Genomic DNA, 25,402 nt, shown 5'->3' with positions numbered 1-25,402 from the left:
AAATTTGATTTGCTGGTTTAGCACATGAAATCTGTGTGTTTTTAAAAGACTGAAGACATAGTGGGAATTCTATGTAAATCCTAGTAAGCAGCTTAACACAATCAGGGTTAATTATTAGTTGTGGCTACATTCATTCCTGGGAAACTAGAAAGTGAAAGATGCAGATCTCAGATCGAAAGGCACAGTCCTGTCAAGCTGTTCGAAAAGCCCGAACTTAAACAGCTATACAAGAAACAAAATCTGGTGCCAAGCAATAGATTAGCTTTTAAACCGCAGTCAGTTGTTTTCATTCAGTTACGGAGGTCGATCTAATCATTTCAACTGTGGAAATCCAATTATTAATTCTGAGTATGATATCTGCAGGCCAACGTGAAAGTTTGAGATGCTATCTTCCGTTTGCTTATGCATTCAAAAATAAAATGATCTGTGTGCACTTCACACAGGAAGGAAGGAAGAAGGCAATCACCCTGAGCTAGTCATGTGCACCTTGTACCATTCGGCTATAAATGACACTTGCTAAGGGCATAGGGCAGGTGCCCAGCCCATTTTCCTGGACAAATTCATGTGGCATGGAGAAAAGTAGTTATGGGGGCAGGGAGCACTCACTTACTAGGTGCTTTCCCAGTTTGCTCAAGGACTTCTTAAAAAAAAAAAAAAAAAATTCTCCATCCTCTTCTTTTTTTCTGATCGCCCATTTCTTCTTTCCTCTGTGCTTCAGTTCATGGCCCACCTGGCTTAGGGATGTTTCCAGTCTTAGAATTCAGCACCTTTCCCTGCTCCCTCTCCCATGAGACAAAACAATACAACAATAGGCAAGTCTATAGCAGCATCCAGATTACAAGTGAGAGGACTCTATTAAAACTATAGCTTATTAGAGAAATTTCACTGGTATTGTGTAGGCTGATGTAGTCTGGCTTCTATCAGTAGAAAGGGAGAGAGGGGGGAAAAAAATGCATCCCAGCTCTATCAATATTCCGCAGCTCAGCAGACTGTGAAAGGAAAAACAGGTACATGTAGCAATTGACCTCCTAAGGGTGACAGGTGAGAGGAAGGCTAGTGCCTCACGGCCCTAGAAAGAGTACTACTGAATTGAAGCAGCTTCCTTCCAACTCTACAGCTTGCGTTTGAGTTTAGTGCAGACTGTGGTGATAGAAGTTTCCTCTGTCTGGGTGCTATATAGGCAATGAAATCTGGGCAGTCGTAAATGAATGCCCAGTCCAGAAGATGGATGCTACACTGCCTATTATTTGGCACAAATACAGCAAAATACACAGGCCACAAGCAAGGCTGAAGTTTCTTTCAAAACTGAGATGAGGAGAAACTTCTTCACTCAGAGGGTAGTAGGTCTGAGGAATTTGCTGCCCCAGGAAGCTGTGGAAGCTACATTATTAAATAAATTTAAAAAACACTCCTGCTCCTACTTCTTATGTTCTTAAGTTTGGACAATTGAAATGATAGATTACCCACTGTGTAGGGTCTTCTTCCAAACGATATGTATCTCCCACACACTAAGAGTGAAGCCCAGCCTGATACATTTCATATGCTTAGCACATAGATGGAAACGCATGATATTGCACTTGGTGCTCCATGTGTTCACCACCTCCAGCATCATATAAAGTTCCAGGAACTGTGTCAGTTCATTCTGACTTGAAGGTAAATTGAAACAAATTAAACACTACCATCCCCACCCCAAAAAAACTATACTACTGCAAGGTCTGTGGGCATGGACGATGGGTACAGGATGAACACCATTTGAAGGTGATCCTGCCAGGAAAGTAATCTATCTTTTTGCTTTTGCATCCTCCACACACCATAGGAGCATTTCAAAGTGACACACATTTAGGAAGATGAGGGGCCCTGAAGATGGAGAAGCCATAACACAGTTGAACGACCAATCTGCCAAAGGTGCAATCAAATCTAGACAGTTTTGTTTAGCAAACATGTAAGGATTGCTTCATATGGCAGCCTTGCATATGCCATCAATGGGAACATGACTGAGTTATGCCCAAGAACAAATAAAATGACTCAAACCTGTCCTGAGCTCCCTTCCTGCAAGATGGTTTTAGTATAGGATGCATTCAACCATCTGTTGGTTATCTGCTGTTTTGTCACCAGTTGCTTTGGGTCCTTGTGCTATAAGCGAAGAATAACTGTTGAGATTATCTATATCTCCCTGTGCAAGACCTGGGGTTCTGCAAGTTATCTACATTATTGAGATGATATTCCAGTCCTGGCTTGTGTATTACATAGAATGTACAGCATGGAAACAGGCCATTCGGCCCAACTGGTCCTTGACAGAGTTTAAGCGCCACACAAACCTCCTCACACCCCTTTTCATCTAACATGGCTCGGGGGTGGGGGTGAGGGTGAGGTTTGGGGGGGGGGGGGGGGGGGTGGAGAAGAGAAGGTCGGGGTAGGGAGAAAGTGTTTAACAATGATGCTCCAGCCATCATGGTGCAGGATAGGCTTGATGGACCAGCTGGTGTTTCTCTGCCTGTCAATTTTGTAAGTTCATAACCCTATCAACATATCTTCTATTCCTTTCTCCCTCATTTGTTTACCTAACTTCCCCTTAAATGAGTCTATGCTATTCATCTCAACTACTCCTTATGGCAGCAATTTCCACATTCTAACCACTCTCTGAATAAAGATTCTCCTGAATTCCCTACTGGATTTATTAGTGACCATATTATATTTGGTTTGGACTCCCCCCACAAGTGGTAACATCTTCTCTATGTCTACCCTACCAAACCCTTTCATAATCTTAATGGTGAATAAAATGATGGAAAGATTTCTCCACCCAAACGACACTAGGACGTGATCTTAGGGAAAGACTCCTGTGGAGCACTTTCGCGACATTTACTTGTGCATGGTCAGCATGCGGTTTCCCAGACCTATGGAGCGAGGCTAAACTTCTACACTGTGTGGAGAATATAAAATGATGATAGACAGTAGGCCTCATCTGAGGTCAGGTTAAAAAAAAAATCTCACACTGGGTACAGAGAACAAAATAATAAGTGGAGTACAAACTGTAGATTCTAAAATAAAATCAAGAATTCAACATCATGAACTGATCTTTCAAAATAATCAAAAGTGTTAGCAGTTACTGCTAAATAAAACAAAAATAGCAGTTTAAAAGTACATTTAAAAACAGCTTCCGCGGTACATGAACATAACGGTGCTGTTAACTATATTAAATCATTGTAAAGTTAAGTTTTACTATTTCCATCCTCCACAGCAGGGTGGAAAGGAAATGGGTGGGAACATTATCACCTATCTGAATGACGAGAATGAGACTTTTACGTCAAAGCAAAACCAGATTTGTGAATACAACAAATTATTATTCACTGGTTTAAAGCATTGAGTGCGAGGAAATCCACAATCACCACACCTTAATGAGGCAATGGATATGTAAACTCAGCCTGCTACACAAGTGAGGAAAACCATTTGTGCAATACATGCTGTATTCCACATTGTTTATATATAAAGCTGGGATAATGGTTTTAATTTATTTTTGAAAATATTTTTAGCTGTGATTATTACAGCGAGGATGCTTTGATCTCTTCTACATCAGGCGAGCCTCTTTACATAAGCTCCTAAATGCGGAATGCAGCCTTAAATTCACAGAACCAACTGGGCTTCAATACTGCTTTTCCAACCATTAGGTGTTTCACTGTTACATTATTTTGTCGGAGTCACTGGACACAAAGAGGAGCTGCTTCAACTGGAGAGCTGTAAATGCGGAGACCGCCATAAAAGCAACACAAGACACGGTGGATTAATGGCACCAGTCAGTAATGGGAGGAAGATAGTACAATCAGACAGGCCCATACCAGCCCATTCATCTATGTTCTACTCACACTCGAGTTAGTAATCTTATCCAATAAAAAGAGAGAACACCTATGAAATATTGAGAGTTTTAAAAGTCGGCAAAAGGAAATTCAACATAGAAGGGTTACATATAACAGGGTCCTTTTAGAGATCCTGCATGTTTTGTATTGTCCCACCTTGAGAGTCATCCGCTGATCCCGCAGTCCAGTCAGAATAGAGGACCCGCTCCCCAGGAGATCGTCCATTCCTTTGTGTGCATTGTGTAAAGAAGTGTTAAACTGCAAGGTCTCGTCTATTGCTATTGAGGTGTCAGCATCCTGCACAAAAAATGGGAGGTCCTCATTACCCACTCAGATTCCTCTCAGAAATCAATAGACAACAAAGTTTATTCTGTTCAGTTCAGTACTTTTTGTGAATATCCACTTATATGGGTGATTTTGCTCACAGGCTACTGCTCAAGCTATGTCAGAGTGTCAGTTTTTTTTTTTGGGGGGGGGGGGGGGGGGGGGAGAGGGGGAGAGGGGGGAGGGGGGTTTGCGGAAACAATAAACTATTAAAAATCTAAGAATTAAATGAATTGGTCAAATAGTATGAAACCACACCAGACCTGCACTGCTAGAGTAAATTGATGCCATTAACATTATCCACTTGATCCATATCATTGAGATACTGCCCAGTACCAAATCATTCATTTTTATTTGTTCATATGAAAGTGCACGTGTGACGTTTAAGGCTGCATTTACACTGCAACTATATATTGGTTTTGGTCGCGACTCCCTGCTTCTATCTGAAGTTAAGTTAGATCCTGACTCAGGATTTACATTGCAACAACTTAACGTTGGTGTGAGGTGCAAACAATTCACACCAATGCTATAGTTGCAGTGATTATGCAGCTTTAATTCAGAGAACACAGATATACAAAGCTTTATTAAACTACTGCACTGGGAGGACAACCTGTATTTTGCCCTTTGATTCTCATTGCCCTGCCACGTTTTTTTTTATTATACAAGCTTCTTTTATCATTCGATATCATGAAATGAGAACCAGGATGTACAGTTCTGTAACTCGCACAGGAAATGCTCAGAGGTCTCGTTTCTGATGCTACAGCTCATAACTCATGGCCGACTGCCTCCTCCAGCTGTGGAGACAACCAAGGGGACCCTCAGGCCAGGAAAATAAATGGGGTATGAGTTTTCTAGTTGTAACTTTTTAAAAACATGCAATCAAAAGATAATCTGACATTTAAACAAAAGCCAATAATAAACAGCTTCAACAACTGGCTCAATTACAAATGGCGCATGGTCCAGTCACTTGTGCAGTGGAAGCAACAGCCTGTGTGTTACTCACTGCTCGGATCTAGCTCCTTTGCCAAAAGTAATCAAAAACTAGTGGGTTATCAAGTGTTCAAAAATCATTTAGTAAAACAGACTGTCAAAATAACCATCTTAAACAATTGCAACCAAATTTGAGCTTGAACTTGTGCCTGGATAATGCAGACAAAAATACCAGCGAGAAAGGACACCACCCACACAATGAAAAGGAAGCAATCCCATCTGATATGTTCTTATTAGTGACAGCCCATAAATGTACATACCAAAAAAAACTAATTTCAGTTATCCAACTCACCTATCTATATTGAGCTGTTGCTTAGGTAAACAAAAACTGCTGCCCTTTCTACTACTGGATGCCAATCTCGGTATTTACACGGTCTGTACCAGTCAGGACTAAGCTGTCAAATCCTTCAAATGCTCCATCTGCCTCCTTCAAGTTCCCTTCCTTGCCCCTCCACCCTCACCTTCAATGCAGAGTAAGCAGCCTATGGACTCCTTTGTCTTCAGAAGAGATTATTAGTTTAGCTGCCTCTGTCTACTCTTGCCTCACTAGTTCCCTTGCTCCTGATCACCCGTTTGCCACAACTTCCACTCCATGACCCATACTTCTCAGTCTCCCTTCAAGCTTTCACCAGACTCCTCTCCTCCTCGAGACCCACTACCTGCTTTCTTGACTACCCTCTGACTCAGCTATTAATCACTCAGCTACTTCTGCTCGATCCAGCAGTTGCTGTTTCTGGCACTGTCCCTCTGCCTTTCAAAACTGATGTCATCAGCCACTTCGTTAAAAATGCCCATCCCTCCACTCTGTCCAACGGCTGCCCCATCTCCAGACTTCCATTCTTAAGGGTGACAAGTGCATTGTTACCATTGAATTTTCCACCCACATCCCCCATAGTCATGCCTCGTTCAAATGCCTTCACCCTGTCTTCTACCCATATAGTCTATAACTAGCCAATGGCAATCTGTATGATCGTGAGCATGGGTTTTTATCCCTCCTCAACCTCTCCACAACTGTCGATGGGATTGATCACTCCATCATCTCTCTCAACCAGGTACCACTGAATATGAACATATGGGGCCCGATTTTAGCAGGGCTGCGGGTTCTCGGCGGATGGGCTAGCGGGCGCGTTGAAATTAGTGGGTTTCCCGCGCGATCGTAGCAGGCAAACCACTAATTGGATTCACTTACCTGCTCCTCCAGGTTCCCCGCTGCTGATCTGCGCGTCGGGCGGGCTGCACATGCGCAGTAAGATCTGTCAGCTGGAGGCGCTCCATTTAAAGGGGCAGTCCTCCACTGACAGATGCTGCAACCAATAGCAAAGATGACTGCCTGGAGCAGCCCAGGGGGAAGGCTGCTCCCAGTTTAATGATGCCTCACCCCAGGTATCAATACATGGGGTGAGGAGGAGGGGGGAGTACAGAGATCTTCCACCCGGCGGGCGGGAGGAAGCGGCCCGCCTCCGCCACCAGAAAGGTCTGGCTCGAGGTGGCAGAGGAGGTCACCTGCACCACCAACATATCGCCCACCTGCACACAGTGCAGGAGGCGGTCCAATGACCTCAGTTGGTCAGCCACAGTGAGTACACGTAGTCTTTCCCCTACACTCCGTCTGCCACATCACTGCCCCCACCCCACCTCTCCTTCTGCACTGCCAACACTACTCTGTCACATCACCCCTCATACCCACTCAAACCCCATCCTCATCTTACCTGCACCTACTCACCTCGCCAGTACTCACCCCGCCACTACCACGTAACCCAATCCTCATACAATCTCATGGCTCTATCCCATACTCACCCTCTTGTGCACCTCTCTCACGGCCAGCCTCACTCAACCTGCCACCACCTGTGCTGCAGCCACAGGGCATGCATCACATATGTGCAGTAGGCAGCGTAAGGCAAACGTGTCGTGAGCATGAAGGGGATGCACAAGGGTGTTTGAGGGTTTGTCATGGTTCTTACTTCTATTGAATTTCAGAACAACTCACATTACATATTATATTGGCACCACTACTGCCATGTCTTCGCGAATCCTGTCTGGTTTATGCAATAATGCCCACTCCTGGGTATCACTATGAGGACCCACCACTGATGCCACCCAGTGTGTCACTGCACAGTGGGTGTAGGTGTATTTGCAGGGCTCTTCTGCGCAGACGACAGAGACATCGGCGATGTCCCCGGTTGCACCCTGGAAGGCTGCGGAGGAGAAGTTCGGGAGGGCAGTGGTGACTTTGACAGCAACAGGTAAGAAGATGGTGCACGGGCCAGCCAGGAGCAGCTCGGCATGAAAGAGGCTGCAGATGTCCACGGGTACATGTCGAGTGACTCTGAGCCTCCGTGTGCACTTCTGCTCAGAGAGGTCCAGGAGGCTGAGCCTCGGTCTGTGGAACCTGTGGCATCTGTGGCATCTGTGGCGAGGGTAGTGCCCTCTGCGACGCATCTCTCTCTGCGGTTGCCCTCCCTCCTGCTGTACAGGTGGATGTGTCACAGCACTCTGTTGTGGAGCCCCATGTGTCAGAGGTGGACGGCGTGGATGGCAAGGCTGGTGAGGCTGTTCGCCCTCCGAGGAGGTCATGACTGCAGCTACGGCGGCCCCCATCCGCAAGATGTACATCTGAGGGGGTCCGCAAGGTAGGTACATGTCTCCGGACCCCGGGGTAAGTATGCAGGTTGGTGACTTTGACCGTCAGGAGGAGGGTGGTGGAGGCCAAACTTTGTCCCAAGTGACAGAGTGGCCTCCTGCAATGGGTGAGGGTCTCCCCACCCCCCCACCTGTCAAATGGACCTTTGCAGCTGCCACAGGCTGACAGCTGCAACACGTCCATTCGAGCTGGGAGTGTTTCCCCCAGTGTGGGAAACAATCCCATGTTGTTCAAAAATCCCACATAGTCCCTTAATCAGGTCAGTTAATGACCTGAAGTACCTAACTAAATATTGTCAAGTGGCATCCCGCTGGCTTTAATTGCCTGCGGGATTCCCACCAGCGGGAGCTGCGCGCGCACGCCGCGCGTCAGCGGGGAACCCGGAAGTGGGCGGGATTGAGGCGGGATCCGGTCCCGCTTCTGGATTTCCCAATTTTCGGGGCCCCCCCGCCGAGAACGCACCAGATAGCGGGTGCTAAAATCGAGCCCATGGTCTTTGCTGGGTCATTGGAATGCCTTCTCCAATAGGATGCCTGATCATAGTTCTGTTTCTACCTATCCAAACAACAATCAAGCCATCTGCAATGGCTTGTCCTTCAAAGTTCACAGTCATCTCCTACATGCTACCTCTTGACAACATCATCCACAAGCATAGACCACACACTGACTATATCCACCTTTACGATGTACAATGTCCAGCTTTACTTCTCCGCTGACTACCTCAACTCCACAAACTATGCTGTCAATTACTTGCCCAACATCACGAGCAAGAATCTTCAGCTGAACAGTGGCAAGACGGGTGCCATCCTTTGTGGCCCTCACCAGAAATTTTGCACCTTAACCTATGACTCCATCCCCATTCCCAGCTGCTTGTTCAGACTGAACCCAATGGTGCAGAATCTCAGTGCCCTGCAAAGCTTCAACCCCCATATTCAGGTCCATCATAAAGACTACCTACTTCCATAATATTGCTCTCCTTCTCCCCTACTTTACTGCCACTCCCACCGAAACCTGATCCACATCTTCGTCACCTCCAAGTCCAACTTTTCTAAAACTCTTGTCAGCCTCCCAAGCTCCCATGCCCACATTGCAGTACAGAATTCTCCCTACAGCTACACTCTAAATTCAGGCCACTGATTAGCCTGCAGCCATCATTCTCCCCAGTTGGATATACTTTAACCAAATCCAACATCTGTCATTCCCTCAAACATACTCCTTCTACAGTCCCCTTCATAACACAATCTCACTTTCATCCATAACTATGATCCCTTTGCTTACTGGTTTTAGATTCCATGCATCAAAAGGTGCACCTATCAAAGCTCCCTCCAGCTGCTCACTTTTCAGGGACAAATATAGAATTGATGCTATAACTTTAGTACTTGAGGTATGAGGCTGAATGCACTCAGACAAAAGTACTTCAACATACACTAGTCTATATTTATTTAAGACTTCACCCAGTTCATTCTGTTCTAAACATGTACACAGCAGTTTGGGAAGCACCTACACCCATTTTATAAAGTAGCTACAGGTCAGATATAACAAACTCAACAGATTTCACAGCAAGGGTGAGGTGATGGTCAGCCAAACTAAATATAACTTGTGGTAAAGGCCCCTGTAGAAAATGTTTATCCTGCACTTTGAAGAAATAACAAAACTTCTAGAATCAGACTAGTCTATGCCCCAGCTTAAACATTTCTTTTTATATTCTCTGCACAATTGCAGTTCTCCATGATGTGCCCCGTTTCATTCAGAAGACACGGGCATCAGAGCCACATGACAACTCCCCAGAAAGAGGCAACAACTTGGGTGGACTAAGTTTTTCCAAATTTCCTTCAGGCAAACAACTGACATTTTGTTTTGTTCCCTCGACTGAGAATTGACCAAACTCACACAACGAGGTCTAAAACTTTGAGTGATAAGGAGACTTAAAGCTGCAGTACCCACACTGTCCTGTAATCCTAAATGTTATGACGTAGGGGTATAAAGCAGCCACTTTTTATTTCTTAGAAAAGGAACTTGCATCGTTAAAGCAGTGATTCTTACGGCAGGATCTGCTTCAGGAATGCACTTCTGTATTTGCGCCATAATCTACCATGCATTACTCTGGGTCAGACGTGCCACTGGCATAGCAAACCCAGTACAAGTAGGCAGGACAAGAGAAGACTGGATCTTAGGTGATACCCTAAAACTAGTGTCTTATGTAGGTTTTTTACCTAACATTTCATTTGTGGAGCATTTAGCATGCAGATTTTGGAACAGAATTTTCCTGCTGAAAGTGCAATACATTTTTTTCAAATTTTCAGGTTAAAACAGATTTAAAACTCCATCATCTCAAAGGCAGAGGATAAACATTCTACAAATCAAATATAGAAATCACAGTTTTTTTTTTTAATGATATCGGTTGGGCTGTTAATCAACGGGAACCAAGGGCTGAAGCACAGAAGCCAACAGGATTACAAAAATCGTGAATTCCTGCTATTGGCATACGAACATAGGAATAGGAAATTCAGCCCCTTGAGCCTGTTCCGCCATTCAATTAGATCTTGGCTGATCTGCATCCTAACTCCATCTACTATCCTTGGTAACCCTTAATACCCTTCAATCTCAGTTTTGAAATTTTCAATTGCCCCTCAGCCGCAACAGCTTTTTGGGGGGGGGGGGGAAGAGTTTTCCAGATTTCCACTACCCTTTGTGTGAAGAAGTGCTTCCTGACATCATCCCTGAACAACCCAGCTCTAATTTTAAGGTTATGCCCCTTGTTCTGGACTCGCCCACCACTGAATAAATATACCTTCATAATGAAAGACACTAGAAAGAAAACTTTTTAACAAAGGCCTGCTTAGCTTGGAGAAGGTATTGTGTTACTAGAATCTATAATTAAGGATAGAGTGACTGAACACCTTGAAAATTTAAAGCTGATCAGAGAGCCAGCATGGATTTGTAAAAAGCAGGTCATGCCTGATGAACTTGATTGAATTTTTTTGAAGAGTTGACTAAAGTACTGGTCAGGGGAATGTCTATGGGTGTTGTTTACATGGACTTCCAGAAGGCATTCGATAAAGTCCCTCATAAGATTCTGTTAGCTAAAGTTGAAATGCATGGAATTGAGGGCAAATTATTGACCTGGTTAGGAAATTAGCTGAGCGACAGGAGACAGAGTAAGGATAATGGGAAGATACTCAAATTGACAGAATGTGACTAGTGGTGTCCCACAGGGATCTATGTTGGGGTCTCAACTAATCACTATTTATTAACGACTTAGATAACGGGATAGAGAGCAGTGTAGATTGAAGCATTAAATTAGAGAGAGATATTAACAGATTAAATGAATGGGCAAAATTGTGGCAAATCGATTTCAATGAAAGCAAGTGTAAAGTCATCCACTTTGGACCTAAAAAGGATAAATCAGAGTACTTTCTAAATGATGAAAGGTTCAAAACAGTGGAGAACCAAAGAGACATAAGGGTCCATATACATAGATCATTAAAATGTCATAGACAGGTACAGAAAATAATCAAAAAGGCTAATGGAATACTGGCCTTTATATCTAGAGGACTAGATTACAAGGGGGTGGAAATTACGCTGCAGCTACACAAAGCCCTGGTTAGATCACACCTTGAGTACTCTGTTCAGTTCTGGGCAACGCACCTTAGGAAGGATATATAGGCCTTAGAGGAAGTGCAGCGTAGATTTACTAGAACGATACCTGGACTCCAGGGGTTAAATCAGAAGGCGAGAGTAGACAAAGTAGGGTTGTATTCCCTGGAATTTAGAAGATTAAGGGGTGATTTGATCGAAGTTTTCAAGATATTAAGGGGAACTGATAGGGTAGATGGAGAGAAACTATTTCTGCTGGTTGGGGAGTCTAGGATTAGGGGACATAGCCTAAAAAATTAGAGCCAGGACTTTCAGGAGAGAAGTTAGGAAACACTTCTAAATGCAAAGGGTGGTAGAAGTTTGGAACGTTCTTCCGCAAATGGCAGTTGATGCTAGCTCAGTTGTAAATTTTAAATCTGAGATTGATAGATTTTTGTTAACCAAAGGTATGAAGGGATATAGGGGTAAGGCGGGTATATGGAGTAAGTCACAGATCAGCCATGGTCTCATTGAATGGCGGAACAGGCTCAAGGGGCTAAATGGCCTATGTTATTACTGTCATTGCAACATAACAACAAACTTACAACTTTCTACCTGAAAGCAAGCACTTAACATATAAATTGCCCCACCTCACCACAGGCGATACAAAAGTTTACATCATGTATACATTCCATTGATTTCAGTGCTTCAGGTACTGCAGCAACACTAATAATCACCTGCAAATGTTGGGCAGCATTTTCTTTAAGCTAAGCACTACAGCCATCTAAAAAGGTGGATATGAAGAGTTTTTGTTTTCTTGTGTTGAGGATGAGGTTCCCTTTATTTTTCTTTTACCCCTTCTTGCTGCCCCCACCCCCCCCCCCCCCCCCCACCACCACCCCGTCCATCATCTGCTGCAGCACAGAAGAAGGGTGAGCTGCTGCCAAGTTATCACCAGGGCTGAAACTTGCCACGAGAGACAGAGCAAAGCAGCCTGGACATCTCTGCCTTCCCTCCCTCTGGGAGAACACCAGACCTCTGCATTGCACCTCAGCACATGGGGAACATCGCAGGCAGAAATCCAAATCCCACCATTACACAAGGCAGAGCATTGGTGCTCCAATGTAGTGCGCCACCTAGTTTTCTTATGATGATTGAAGGATTTGATAGGGTAGATTGCGAGAAATTATTTCCTCTGGTGGGAGTTCTGAACAAGGGGGCATGACCTTAAAACTAGAGCTAGGCCATTCAGGGGTGATGTCAGGAAGCACTTCCTCTACAAAGGGGAGTGGAAATCTGGAACTCTCTCCCCCAAAAAGCTGTTGAGGCTGGGGGTCAATTGAAAATTTCAAAACTGAGATCGATAGATTTTTGTTAGGCAAGGGTATTAAGGGTTACGGAACCAAGGCGGGTAGATGGAGTTAAAATACAGGTCAGCCATGATCTAACTGAATGGTGGAACAGGCTTGAGGGGCTGAATAGCCCACTCCTGACCCTATGTTTCTTATAATGGACTATGTATTAGCAATCAGCCTCACCAACGCCTAAAACAGAGTTAGACAGCGTTAATAAATCCTTACATTGGTTGTGAACGTACGCGACAACAGCTCCTCTCGCTCTCGATCCTGCTGTTCACGAGTATATCGGCGATGCTGGAAATTCTTCAGAGCTGTTTGCAGGTGCTGGCAGTCATATTTCAGTTGATCCACCCGGCTGGAGGACAGAAAGGAAGTGTTGAAAACCAAATTTTAAAAAACACAAGTCAATAGTTAATAGAGAAATAGTTCAGTTCAAAAACTGAATATGATGGGCCCTATCTTAAGAGGAGTGTGGATCCCAAAGGTTTCAGAAGCCATTTAGGGCACAGAGAAAAACTTGAAGTAGTTAAAAGAAAGACTTGCACTTATATAGCGCCTTTCACGTCCTCGGGACGTCCCAAAACACTTCACAACCAATTAATTACATTTGAAGTGTAATCACTGTTGTTTTGTAGACAAACACAGGAGCTAATTTGTGTAAAGCAACCCACAAACAGCAACCTAACAGTAATATTTTTCAACAAAGAACATTTCACTGTTGCCGGCAACATTTTTTTTGATTATATGGCTTAATAAATCTAAGGCCGCGGAAGCCTGCAAGTTTAGAGCTCTATGCACGCTTGCTTATACAGAAGCACAACTCTCAGCAGTTTCTTTCTCGTTCAGAGCGAGTGGGCTGAAGCATCCACTTTTGCTTAAATGTTGATGGAAGGAGGGAAAGGAAAAAAGGGAAAAAAAAATAAATTGCATTTGTATAGTGCTTTTCACGACCTCAGATCATCCCAAAATGTTTAGTCCATTCCGAGTTACATTACCACCTTTGTATCGATGTGGTCCCGAAACTGCCCTGCATCATTGCAAAAATGGCAGCATAACTGCAGCCTAATATGAACATACTTAAATGCAGGTCGATTATATTTCATTAAGCTATATCTTACTATAACCTTCAGTAGGGACTGAGACTTCATTCAAATCATTCATTTCTTCACATCGTCGACTCTTCCTTACATTTACAAGTTGAAGTTTTCTCTCTGGTTTCTTATTTCTGCCACAACACTCTGTCATGCATTCGGCTGCCCAGATTGCTAATGGCAGCTTTTATTTCCAGTGAGGACAAATGTCATTGCAGGTGCACACTGTCCACTCATTTCATTCAAAGGTTACATGACCGGGGCCGATGTATGTTTTGCAAAATAATTAGTCCCTTGATAAGAGAGTTATTTGGTGGCATAAATCTGGTACAGCTCTAGTTTCCTCCAGGTGCACCAGGAGTAGATTTCCTATTTCAGGCAGAGTTATACTGCCCCAGTAGAAGTTAGTGGAGGGGGGGGGGTGGTGGGGAGGGGAGATGAAGTGTTAGGCACACGATTGCAATCGGCCCAGAATGTGCTGCACAATCTGAGAATGCAAAATTCTAAACCATGCAATCAGGGAGCTGATTCAACTTTCCAGTATACTGAAGCCCAACGGTGTGCTGGTTTCATTTGTTCTGGTTATTGATCAGTTTAGAAAAGTTATGCTTGAGGATTGGGGAGTAGATTATGGTTGAGTTCAGAGCCACCTGATTCCCAATATGAGTATAAGTGAAGTACAGGAATTCTAGATTTTAATCAGAACTCATAGCATGAAAGCTAGGACGTAACTGCCAAAGGCAGTTAGCATGCATAGACACAAAGTTCACTGACCATAACTAAATGGTTAAAAATGATATGAAAGGGAGTAATTTAATGGAATATCAACTGCACCATGGGATTTGGAGCCCTTTAACTCAGGGCAGCAATCATAAATACAAGATTAAAATGACTTTTTTTGCTTTAGAGAGACATCTGTTCTGGGCTCTTTCCCCCAATGTGTTTCATATTAAGATTCACATATTAAAAATATATTTGAAGTATACTATAACTATTCTGTTACAATGCCCGTCTCAGAAGTTTCGGAACAAACAAAAACTGCACGAAACTCTCTCAGCTTCACCTAGTTTGTTTAAACCTAGTTTTTTTGTGTAACAGTCAAGTCTGCAAAGGAGTGTAATGATGTACATTAAAATGGCAATCACACTTACAGTTTAGCGTTCTGTCGTCTGTTTGGAGGCTCTTTGCTGGTCAGTATTTCAAGTCGTTCCAAGTTGCTGAAAATCTGATCTATTCTGGCTTGGATTTCATTTTCTACCACTGCAGTAGCAACAGGATTGTCAGATCATTAAAACTGAGAGAGAACTACAAAAGTTCCTTAAGTAATGCTGTAGACATCCAACGCGTCAATACATCTGTACGCTAACAATGTGCATTCCTATACCCACAGGGTCTACTGTCATGGAACAGTGAGGAATTCTTAGATACAAGACTCTGTAATGGCCCTTTAAAAGATGAAAACACTCATGGTAAGAGAGGCATTCTGTGAATTTTAAATCCTGAATTATGCAAACTACAATTAACAGAATGTCAGGATGCTCCCTGATGGTTCAGCTGGTAACCTACAACTAAGACGCACAGTCCACATGGCTTAATTCCAGTCTGCTGAGTTAAACCGATTTAACCTGGGGTGTCAGTAAGGGATGCTACAAATTGGCCTTAGTGCCCTGGGTGAACGAGAGGAAAAAAGTAATTCGGCCAGGGCTCCTGCTCACACCTCAGTGACTCCTGCTGAGAGGTACATGTGTGGATACTGGACAAGGACAAGATCTGGCTCCACATGTGGCCCACCACGGTCTGGCAGTGGTCACATGGGGAAAATACCGAGGGCTGACTGCTGCCAGGGGAACCGTACCCGAGCAGGAATCAATGCCTTCAGGAGGCAACAGAGCGAAATAAAATAAACCAAACAGAAACAGAAAGTTTGCAGCCACAAAGCCATGGGGGACAGCCATTCTGAACAAAGTCATAAAATGCTGCTTTTTAAGAAAAAAAATCATAATCCTCTAAAGGTAAGCAAATGGTTCCCATTTACTAGACTTCCTGGGGGTGAAATGACATACATATAACATAGGTCTGCCAACAGCAAATGCCATTTGGCAAATATGCAGCAAATCTAAAATGTTTTTTCTAATACATTGTCTAGTGACTCATATGACAGCATTAAAATACGTGTTATTTGAAATTTATTTTCTACATAATTTTACAAGCAGCTGTCCTGATGTTTTAGCACCACATACTACAAGGTATATACTGGAAACATCATGTAGTGGCAAAAGGATGGTGCACAAACTTCATCAGGACAGTGTGTGATTTGGGATTGTACACAAACACCATTATCATAAAACATCAGTCAATCCATTAAAAAGCTTTAACTTCATTGCCCAGGTTATGAGGCCTTTACCACTTGTGGAACGGGTCATAAATTACAATCTTTATTCCGGTGATGTGCCGGGTGTTGCAATTATCCTTTCACCTCCAGAGGCTGGGGACCTTTCTTGAAATGAGTGTGGACATTCTGAACAGTTCCTCGTGGCCTCAAGTCTGTTACGGACAATTGTCCATAATTCAATGGAAATGCCAGCCTCGCTCAGTATGGAAAATGGAAATATCACATTGGTACAGAAGGAGGTGCTGTTCTGCATTTGGGGTTAGGATGGAATATTAGGCAAGGTACATTGATCTTAACCTACACCTAACCTACACCTAACCTACCCTGTGTATCAGACTCGAGAGGACTTGCTGCTCTAGGAAAGTATACCAGTGCCCAGCAACATCCTCACCTTGAATTGGACATAAATTCCACCACTCAATAAAAACACACATTAGGTCCTCTTTTAAATCCATTTAGTGAATTAGGAACGGAGGTAAACAAGTTCCAGTGACTTCAGGGGACCCACAGAGCATGGACACCTTGGACCAACATCAGCGCAGTCCTGCTTTCAGTCATAAGAAGCCATTTGTTTTGTGCAAATAAAAGTTTAAAACAAAAACTGTGGTCCAGTGTGAGCAACACAAGACCCATGAGCCAAGCCAAAGCCAAGTACCTGTCGGCGCACTGAACATCGGAAAGTAGCCTCCAGCAAGAAAATAAGCCAATACCATTACTGCTGGCCACCCATCCAATACAGAACATACTGCAAGAATTCATGGATTGTTTTTGTTTTAAAACAAAGCTAGTTTTGGTTTGTTACTTATATAGACCAGCTCGATAAGAAATAGTTTTACTATACAGAGAACAATCAATACCTAGGAGTTGTAACAAGGAAACAAGCACAAAGCTCAGCTGTTTATAAATGAGGTAACAGACTCATCAACACATCCATATTTCAAAAACGATGTATTGTAAAGTTTAGGAGGATAATTTCCTCTTCCCCCGCACAGCCCCACAACTACCCGGGCTGGCAGCAGGTAGTGCATGAGGGGCATCAATTGCCAATGTGCTCAGCATTGATGTATAAAGACTTTCATACCAAGTGGTTAATGATGTTGGTTTAATCCCAGCAAGTTTAGTACAAATTAATCCAGCATTTATTACGACAAAAGTCATGCATTTTAAGGGACCAAATCAAGATTATAATGAATAAACTATGGGTCCATGTTAAACCTTTATGTGGAATTACTTTAAGAAAAAGCAGGAAAGTCCTGAACAAGACCTTGCTTATACCCTGATCTGTCACCTTGTAATATGTGATGTAGAAAGCCATCCCAGCAGGGCTGAAAATAATGTCATTATTTCTTTTGGCAGAGCTCTGTGCCTATGCCACCTCCTCCCCTGTCTTGGCACCAGGCTGGCTCTGTTTACATCTCTTAATTACGAATACTTACAGTGAACAGACTGTGCGTCCGCCTTCTCCAGCCGTCCCATGTGGGTCTGCACCTCATGGATCTGCCTGTTTAGGAGAGGCAGAGGAAATGGGTGGGTTAGCATCTATCTACAAACTCGGGCAGGGCCCGTCAGAGGAAAGTAGATTTTTTTTTCCCCCCTATATACTGTTCAAGGACTCCCTATCAGCCCTTGGAAAAACACGACAAAAGCACGAGGAGTGGCTGGGTTTTCACAGCACAACTGATGGCCGAGATAGTGGGAGACCGGAAATGTACATTGGAATGATGTAAATGTACGGTCTGAGGTACAGTGACCAATCTCTGGATCTTCCCGCATGGAACATACCCATAAATCAGTAGCTGCAAGTCCTAGGTCACTGAAAACAGATTGGTTAACAGGGTTAGACAAAAAAACTATTTCACGAGTAGGCACTGCCAGCAGTCTCAAGAAAAGAAAGATACAGTCAGCAACTTTCAAGTGAAACAGCCAAATTAGCAAATGAACCCACCTACTCAAATGAGTAGAATTATAGTTATGAAAATTAAAATGTTTATTTCGAGTGAAGCATACACACCAACTCTACATTCTTGTATATGAATGGCACACAAGGGGGAATAAGCTTAAAATTAGAACTAGGCCATTCAGGGGTGATGTCAGGAAGCACTTCTTCTCAAAGGGTAGTGGAAATCTGGAACACTCTCCCCCAAAAAGCTGCTGAGGCTGGGGATCAATTGAAAATTTCAAAACTGAGATTGATAGATTTTTGTTAGGCAAGGGTATTAAGGGTTACGGAGCCAAGGTGGGTAAATGTAGTTAAGATACAGATCAGCTATGATCTAACTGAATGGCGGAACAGGCTCAAGGGGCTGAATGGCCTATTCCTAGATAAATGGGCCATGTAATGAGGTGTTGGGCCATACTGACCAAGAAGGTCCCCTGTTCAATTTCTGATCAATTCCAATTAACCTGATCTCAGCCAGAACTTTACAGGTGTCAGTGTCCCCAAGCAGAGGGGACAAGGAGAAAATACGATGTGCGCCAGATCAAGCTCAGCTGTGATGCTTCCAGAGCGGAATATTGACACTTACCATCTAGATTGACAAATGAAGACTGTCTAGTGACCCACTATCTCGGTTATCAATTGTGCCATGAAGATTAGCCAGCATAATTCACAGTATTCAGAAAGGGGGCGAGGGGAACCGCACATTAAAATTAGTATTTGTAATTTGCTGATGACAGAGGGCCGAGGAAGTGGGACTGCTGTTTAGTTTAATTCCTTGTGTCGGACTCAGTAATTTGCTCCCAGTCAAATGATGGGAGTATCACTGCCATTCGCCGTTCCAACAAAATGTTTTTTTTTAAAAAAACACAGGAACATTTTTAAAATGAGCTCAGAATTGAGTGAAAAGCATGTCGATTAAAATTCTTTCAAAGTGTTTGATTTTTGAAAGGGTGCCGCCAATAATGGACAAGGGAGTCATTTAACCTACAGAAAATCATAGTGTTAATATAATAACTCAGGGAAAGTGAACAATGCAGAAAATTAAATCTCCCATTCCTTTCGAATGGAAGAATAGACCTTTGACCCTTGATACGGTCTCAGTAGAAAAGGTAGCTTTTCTCTTTAAAAAGATGCAGTAAGACAACCTTCATGTTCCCCTTCACTTTCAGTGGGACCTTACCTCCTTTTGAGTGTGCCACACAATAGTTTTTGAAAGCTTTGAGCATATTTGCATGGGAATACTTTACCTGCCACAGCCATTCATGATGCAGTAAGTCCATTCCCACTGAGCAGACATATTTTACTGCTAGCCACAACTCATATCACATCCAAACGGTTCGTGAAATGGGGTCAATCAGATCAATTTGGATCTCAAGGGATCCAGCTCACCAAGCCTGGTCTTGTCAGAGAATTCTTTTTTGGGGTTGGTGGGGGGGGGGAAAGTGAAGCTTGGGGTAGGAGAACACAGAAGCACCGATGCAGTCTTAATAATGAAGAACAAGTTCAAAGAGAGCAGATTGTTAAAGGGTGTTATAATCAGAGACTGAAATTCCTAAAAAGGAAAGGCAGGGCGAGAGGAAGAGATTTTAAATAAACCTTGCCAGGCCACTGAAAAACAACTGGCTAAAAGTTAACTTGATCGAGCCCTTGTAGTCAATCCTCAAATATATTTTCTTTGTTGGGTCATGGTACGTCACAGCTTTTTGCAAGACATTATTCTATAAGAGTTGCTGTACCGACCTCCCTGATTCACTAAGGCGGAGAGATTACCAGTCAACCGCAGACTTTTAATTATACCTAAGCAAGCGACCTCCATGGCAGGTGTATTTTTACATCATCCACAGGTTATTTGCAAGCAATAGGATGGACACATTTCAAACCCTGATCATGAGGTACACCCTCTTGTGAAATAAGGCACCTATAGGCCATACAGGTTGGGTTAATTTTCATAGAATCATACAGCACAGAAGGCGGCCATACGGCCCATCGTATCTGTACCAGCTCTTTGAAAGAGCTACCCAGTTAGTTTTATACTCCAAAACGTTAATCTGAATTTTTATCTTTTCCCATTTGAATGGGACTAAATTGCACAGCTCTTTCAAAGAACTGGCACAGTCACGACGGGCCAAATGGCCTCCTTCAGTGCTGCAAGATTCTATGATTCTAATGGCAAAGTCACTGAAATAAAAGATTTGCTGTGAATCAAGCTGAAACCAAAAATCAAATGGCTTAAATCAACAGGAGTTCAAATACGTGATATTCATGTGCTTCACAGCTTGCAAAAGGAGAATATTTTTTAAAAGATTGCAACTCAATGACAGAATAACAATGTTAGTCAGGGTTTCAGTAAATTGTAATAAAAAATTTTTCAAACTATGTTTACTTGAACTGTGAAAGACATCCAGCAGTACAATTATAGGTTCTGCTCTTTCAAACTTGGATCACTTCTCTAAAATGCACTTTGAGCTGTATAATATTAGAGTGAAGTTCTGGGTGTTCCAGGCCTGTCACTGATGGTGGCAGTGCTGGGAGCAGTTGGAGGTGAACTAAGAAAATCAGAAAAGATGAGGACTGCACATTAAAGTGTATTATTGTTTACCATGGCATACTGGTATCGTTACTCAAATTACATCAAAATTGCAACATCAATACATTTAAAACAACACAACTTATAATAACTGTAGGGAAATAAATCCATGAAATAATTATTTTACACAATACAAAGTACAAGTTACTGCTCAACATGTGCATACAACATTAGGAACATTGGGACCAAAAAAGACTGTAGTCCATCTGACCAATTCTAAAACTAACACCTCAATCATCCACTCCCTGAAACATTTATCCAATTCTCCTTTAAACACCACCTGCCTCCATCGCCTCTGTGGGCAGTCTGTTCCACATGTTTATCACCGTCTATGTAATTAAATCTAAGCTGTCTGTGCACCCTCCTTCATTTAAGTATAAGACATTCTCTCTTAATTTTGAGGCCGTGTCTCCTTGTTCTAGAATCTGTGCCAATCTCAAGTATATTAAGGTTTGATTTATTTATTCCCTCAAGAATCTTGAATAACATCTCTCCTGAGCTTTCTCTATTCAATCTAAACAATCTCAAGACTTACCCTCATAGTTCAGATGCCTTAAGTTAGGTAGACTTTTGAGTGTTCTTTTGTGTACTGCCTCCAACACCTGGATATCCTTGCTGCGATAGGGTGGCCAAAACTGTACAGTACTCTGGGTGTGGCTATACTAGTGTTTTGTACAGACTTATTAATAGCTCCTGTGATTTGTGCTCTATCCCTCTGGCTATACGTGGCAAGATGTGGTTAGTTTTCCCTTTTTATTTAATAATAGGTTAGATGGGTGGTTAAACGAAAGGGAGATAAAGGGTTTTGATATCTGGGCAGACACACGGGATTCAGACTACTGCTCATTGGGCTAAACAATCTGTTTTTGTATTGTAATTTCTGTGTGTAATGCCACACATTGCACTACTGGTGAGGGGTCAGCCTAGATTATGTGCTCAAATCCTGGACTGAGGCTTGAACCCACAACCTTCTGACCCAGAGGCCAGAGTGCTCCAACTAAGTCATACTGATGCTTGGCTTAATAGAAGCCTTAACCCTTTTGTTTAAATGGGATAATGCCTCCATTAATATATGAATTTCTACCCATATGTTTGTAGCCATAATTTATAACACCACTGAAGTGCTACCTGGTCTGACCTACACGTGACTTAGTCAAACACTGTTATTGATGGAATGCCCTGTGAAATGGCCCAGCAATGTGTTAACGATTCGCTACAAAGTTCAATGTAAAGAAAGTCAGACGGACGTAGCGGCAATAACTCAGGCATAGTATCAGAATAAGAATAAGACAATCTCAGCACGTCAACCATGCAAAGTCCTCCACACTAACATCTGGGACCTGGTGCCCAAGTTTGGAGATCTGTCCCACAGATTAGTTAAGCAACAGCCTGATGGAGTCATACTCACCGTCATATCTATCAGCCAACATCCCTGGCTCCTCCATTACCATCACCATCCCTAGGCATGTCCTGCCCCAACAGCAGGATAGACCCATCAGAAGTGGGAGCATGGTGATATAGTCAGGTGGGAGCAGTTCTGGGAGTCCTCAACATTGACAGTGGACTCCATGAAGTATCAGACCATTGGCTGCAGTCTAAAGGCACCCCAAGAAACACACAATTAGATGTGATCAGTCACACACTTCCTGGTGTCCAAGAGCACTGTGGATTTGAAATATGGAACCTTTTTTTAAGCTTTATAGAATAAGCCCAAATTTAACATCTGGCCCATATCTACACTGCCATCTCCACTTCATTATTGTCCCAGTTTCTTTGCTTCATACAATTCTGGACACTCTTAAGGCCTTGGATTCCTGACACCAGAAAATCAGCAGCACAATGTTGCTGCCCATTGGGTCTCAAGCCCCAAGATTTAGTGTCCTCGTTCAAGGAGTCTGAAGGCAGGTGCCAGCAATGAGGAACCCATAATAAAGTAAGCAGATAAAGGACCTAGCAGAAACTATATAAACGTTGAGCTCCTTGAATAGTTACCTATGCAAATACCTTGGGGACATATTACACAACAATGAGAAAGTTGGGAGTGCAGTAGGCTCAACATTGCGGTTTCATCTGTCCGGCTGCGTAGGAATACTGTCTGTCTCTCTGGCGAGTCTAGAGTAGAATGAATGTTGGTGGTCTTAACCAGTTCCTAGTGGACATATGTCCAAAGACGGAAAACACTTGGCCTCAGTGAGACTGTTAAATGCCATGAAGGATGGCCACAGGAGAAATGCAAGTGCAGCAATGGTGACACTGGGTAGTCTCTTCTTAGGTTGCAGTTTGAGTGTATTTACTGGAGAGCAGAGGAAGCAGCGTCTAACTCCTGCTATATGCAGAGACCTCGATGCTTGTTTAAAAAAAGTGTATAACACACACACACACACACACTAAAACCTTCCACCCCAAGTATTTACACCTGCTGCCCTCTCTCTCTCATGTTTAGAGTTTCTAACACTGCTTGAATCACTCAGATCAGATAATCCACATAAACATTATGGCTACTTAGAACTCACTACTTGCAACAACTTAGATGATAAAATCTTGCTGGATTTCACCAGGTATCTTTTGTAGTCCATTCCATTGAAAATAAAGATTCGTAAAGTCATCTTCTAAAGTGTCTCATTTGTACACAGCAATCTGTTAATTCAAGTTCATTACAGTATAAGAAATATATTAATTCTTTTTAAACCCAAACCACAAAGCTAATACCCTTTATCTTGCAGCTCTGCCATAGACAGAAGCCTGAACTTTGGCAGCAGCACTGGAGATGGAGCTAATCTGCCCCCACAGAGTCTCTATGACCCACCTGCAGAGGCAGTTTTCCCTGGTGACTCCACAGCAAAATACAAATGCCATGTCCAGCGGCATTGGTAAGGTTAAACTCTGATGCAGCTCCTCAATTGCTGGCCAGGACTAACCTTCCGCAGGTACTAGGAGAGGTCCGACAGGGAAGACTGAAGTTGTGAATCACAACATTCAAACTATCGCACACGTATTCAGTTATTTGCCTGCTGCTCAAGTGCTGTGGAATTTGCCTTACAGTGTAAACAGTGCAGGTTCCACAGGGCCATTTTGCATAGAATTACATAACATTTTACAGCACAGAAAGAGGCCATTTGGCCCAACAGGTCTATGCCAGTGTTTGTGCACTGCAAGAGCCTCCTCCTACCTTACTTCATCTCACTCTATCAACATTTCCTTCTATTCCTTTCTCTCTCATGTACTTATCAAGCTTCCCCTTAAATGCAACTACACTAACCACCTCAACTACTCCATGTGGTAGCGAGTTCTACATTCTCACCACCCTGAGTAAAGAGTTTTACCTATGATGTTACAGAACCATCTCTTATTGAAGCACATCTGTAATTTAAAGGTGGTATAAAATTCCCACCATTGGACCAAGTAACAGCCGGAGCATAAACTTCACAGCAAATTTTGACATTTATTTAAAAAAACAGCTGTAATTTCAATAAGTAAACCTGCCTGAAAACTCTCCAATGTACTGACAGTGCTCCTTACACCTCAAAAAGGTGAATCATCAGGTGCGTATCTATCGCAAAAGGAAACGTTTATATTATCTCCAGAATGTGAGCGAGTCTTACGGCATTTCACTTAGGGTCACCTTCCCTCCCCCCACCTCACCTGTACCAAATTTGCATAGCAGTAATTGCATTCAGAGTAGGTGGTCTAAACGTCCCAGTGACAGAGGTCAGCTTTACTGTGACACAAGAACGGTTCTCAGCTGCTGCAGCTCTCCTGTACACATCTCCTCAGGTTGCATCTGCGATAAGTGACTGTTTTTCGAGCACCTGTCCTATGGGCAGATGTGCTTTCCAGGATTCCTTCCATCCTCAACAGTCAACGCAATAGATTATTGATAAATTTACCGGCTCAATTTACAATTTGGAAGGAATGAAAGCAATTAAAAAGCTCAATTCAATCTCTGTAAACAGAGATGCTGCAGCCTCAGGCTGGTAATAAAAATGCCTGCTTCGAATAACTAAACTACAAGGGGACGTACAGCCTCAGGGACAAGCGAGGAATTAGATCTGATCAACATCAGCACAGAGGACTACATGTAGGGCAACAGACAGCTGACAATGAGTTACAACTTAATGCAATTCAATCAAGTAGTTCTGGTTATAAACTGCGGGAACAAAACTTAAGGGTTTTTGAATGTCAAAACTGCAAGATTGAATTTCTTACTTCGCTGCCAAGTTTTTGTTCCTGGAAAATTTGTTTTTGAAATAACATTTGTTACCATTATGCAGCTGAAAATGGTAGAGGCAGAGTGACAGCACTGGGAATGTAACAGAGATCTCGGTGACTTGTGAGCTGCTAATACTACAGCTAAAAGTTAACATTTCCACTACAGAATATAGGGAAAATAGGGAAATGATGTGACAGTAGTGTCTCATGACTAAAGCAGATCTCACCAGCAATGAAGCATACCTTACAGTGAGCACAGCGTCACCTATTCATCTCGATTATTCTGTGTACCATTTTTAAATTCTAGTTTCTTAAAAAAAAAAGCACGCTTAATTTTGTTGAAATAAGTTTACGCAAGGAAGTGCAAAGTGACATTGCTTGCGAGGAGATAACACGGGGATATAAGCAGAGCCTCAGACTTCCAGTCAGGTCTGAGAGAACAAG

General features: G+C 43.0%; 1 protein-coding gene across 2 annotated transcripts in view; it reads right to left on the bottom strand.

Annotated features, from left to right (window-relative positions):
* gosr2 (golgi SNAP receptor complex member 2) overlaps positions 1–25,402 on the bottom strand; it is a 53,742-nt gene that overhangs the window by 14,720 nt on the left and 13,620 nt on the right. Inside the window, exons 2-5 of one of the 2 annotated variants that reach the window (XM_067969104.1) lie at positions 17,660–17,724; positions 14,983–15,091; positions 12,963–13,095; positions 4,008–4,148 (exon numbers count right to left, since the gene is read on the bottom strand). In XM_067969104.1, coding sequence (XP_067825205.1) covers positions 4,008–4,148; positions 12,963–13,095; positions 14,983–15,091; positions 17,660–17,724 — 448 coding nt within the window. The remainder of the gene's footprint in view (positions 1–4,007; positions 4,149–12,962; positions 13,096–14,982; positions 15,092–17,659; positions 17,725–25,402) is intronic. The other variant, XM_067969105.1, reaches the window with a different exon arrangement.

The sequence above is a fragment of the Heptranchias perlo genome, chromosome 30 (genome assembly GCF_035084215.1).
Source record: "Heptranchias perlo isolate sHepPer1 chromosome 30, sHepPer1.hap1, whole genome shotgun sequence".
Taxonomy (NCBI): Eukaryota; Metazoa; Chordata; class Chondrichthyes; order Hexanchiformes; family Hexanchidae; genus Heptranchias; species Heptranchias perlo.
Note: the sequence above shows the minus strand (reverse complement) of the source record. Positions and strands in the feature narration are given on the sequence as shown.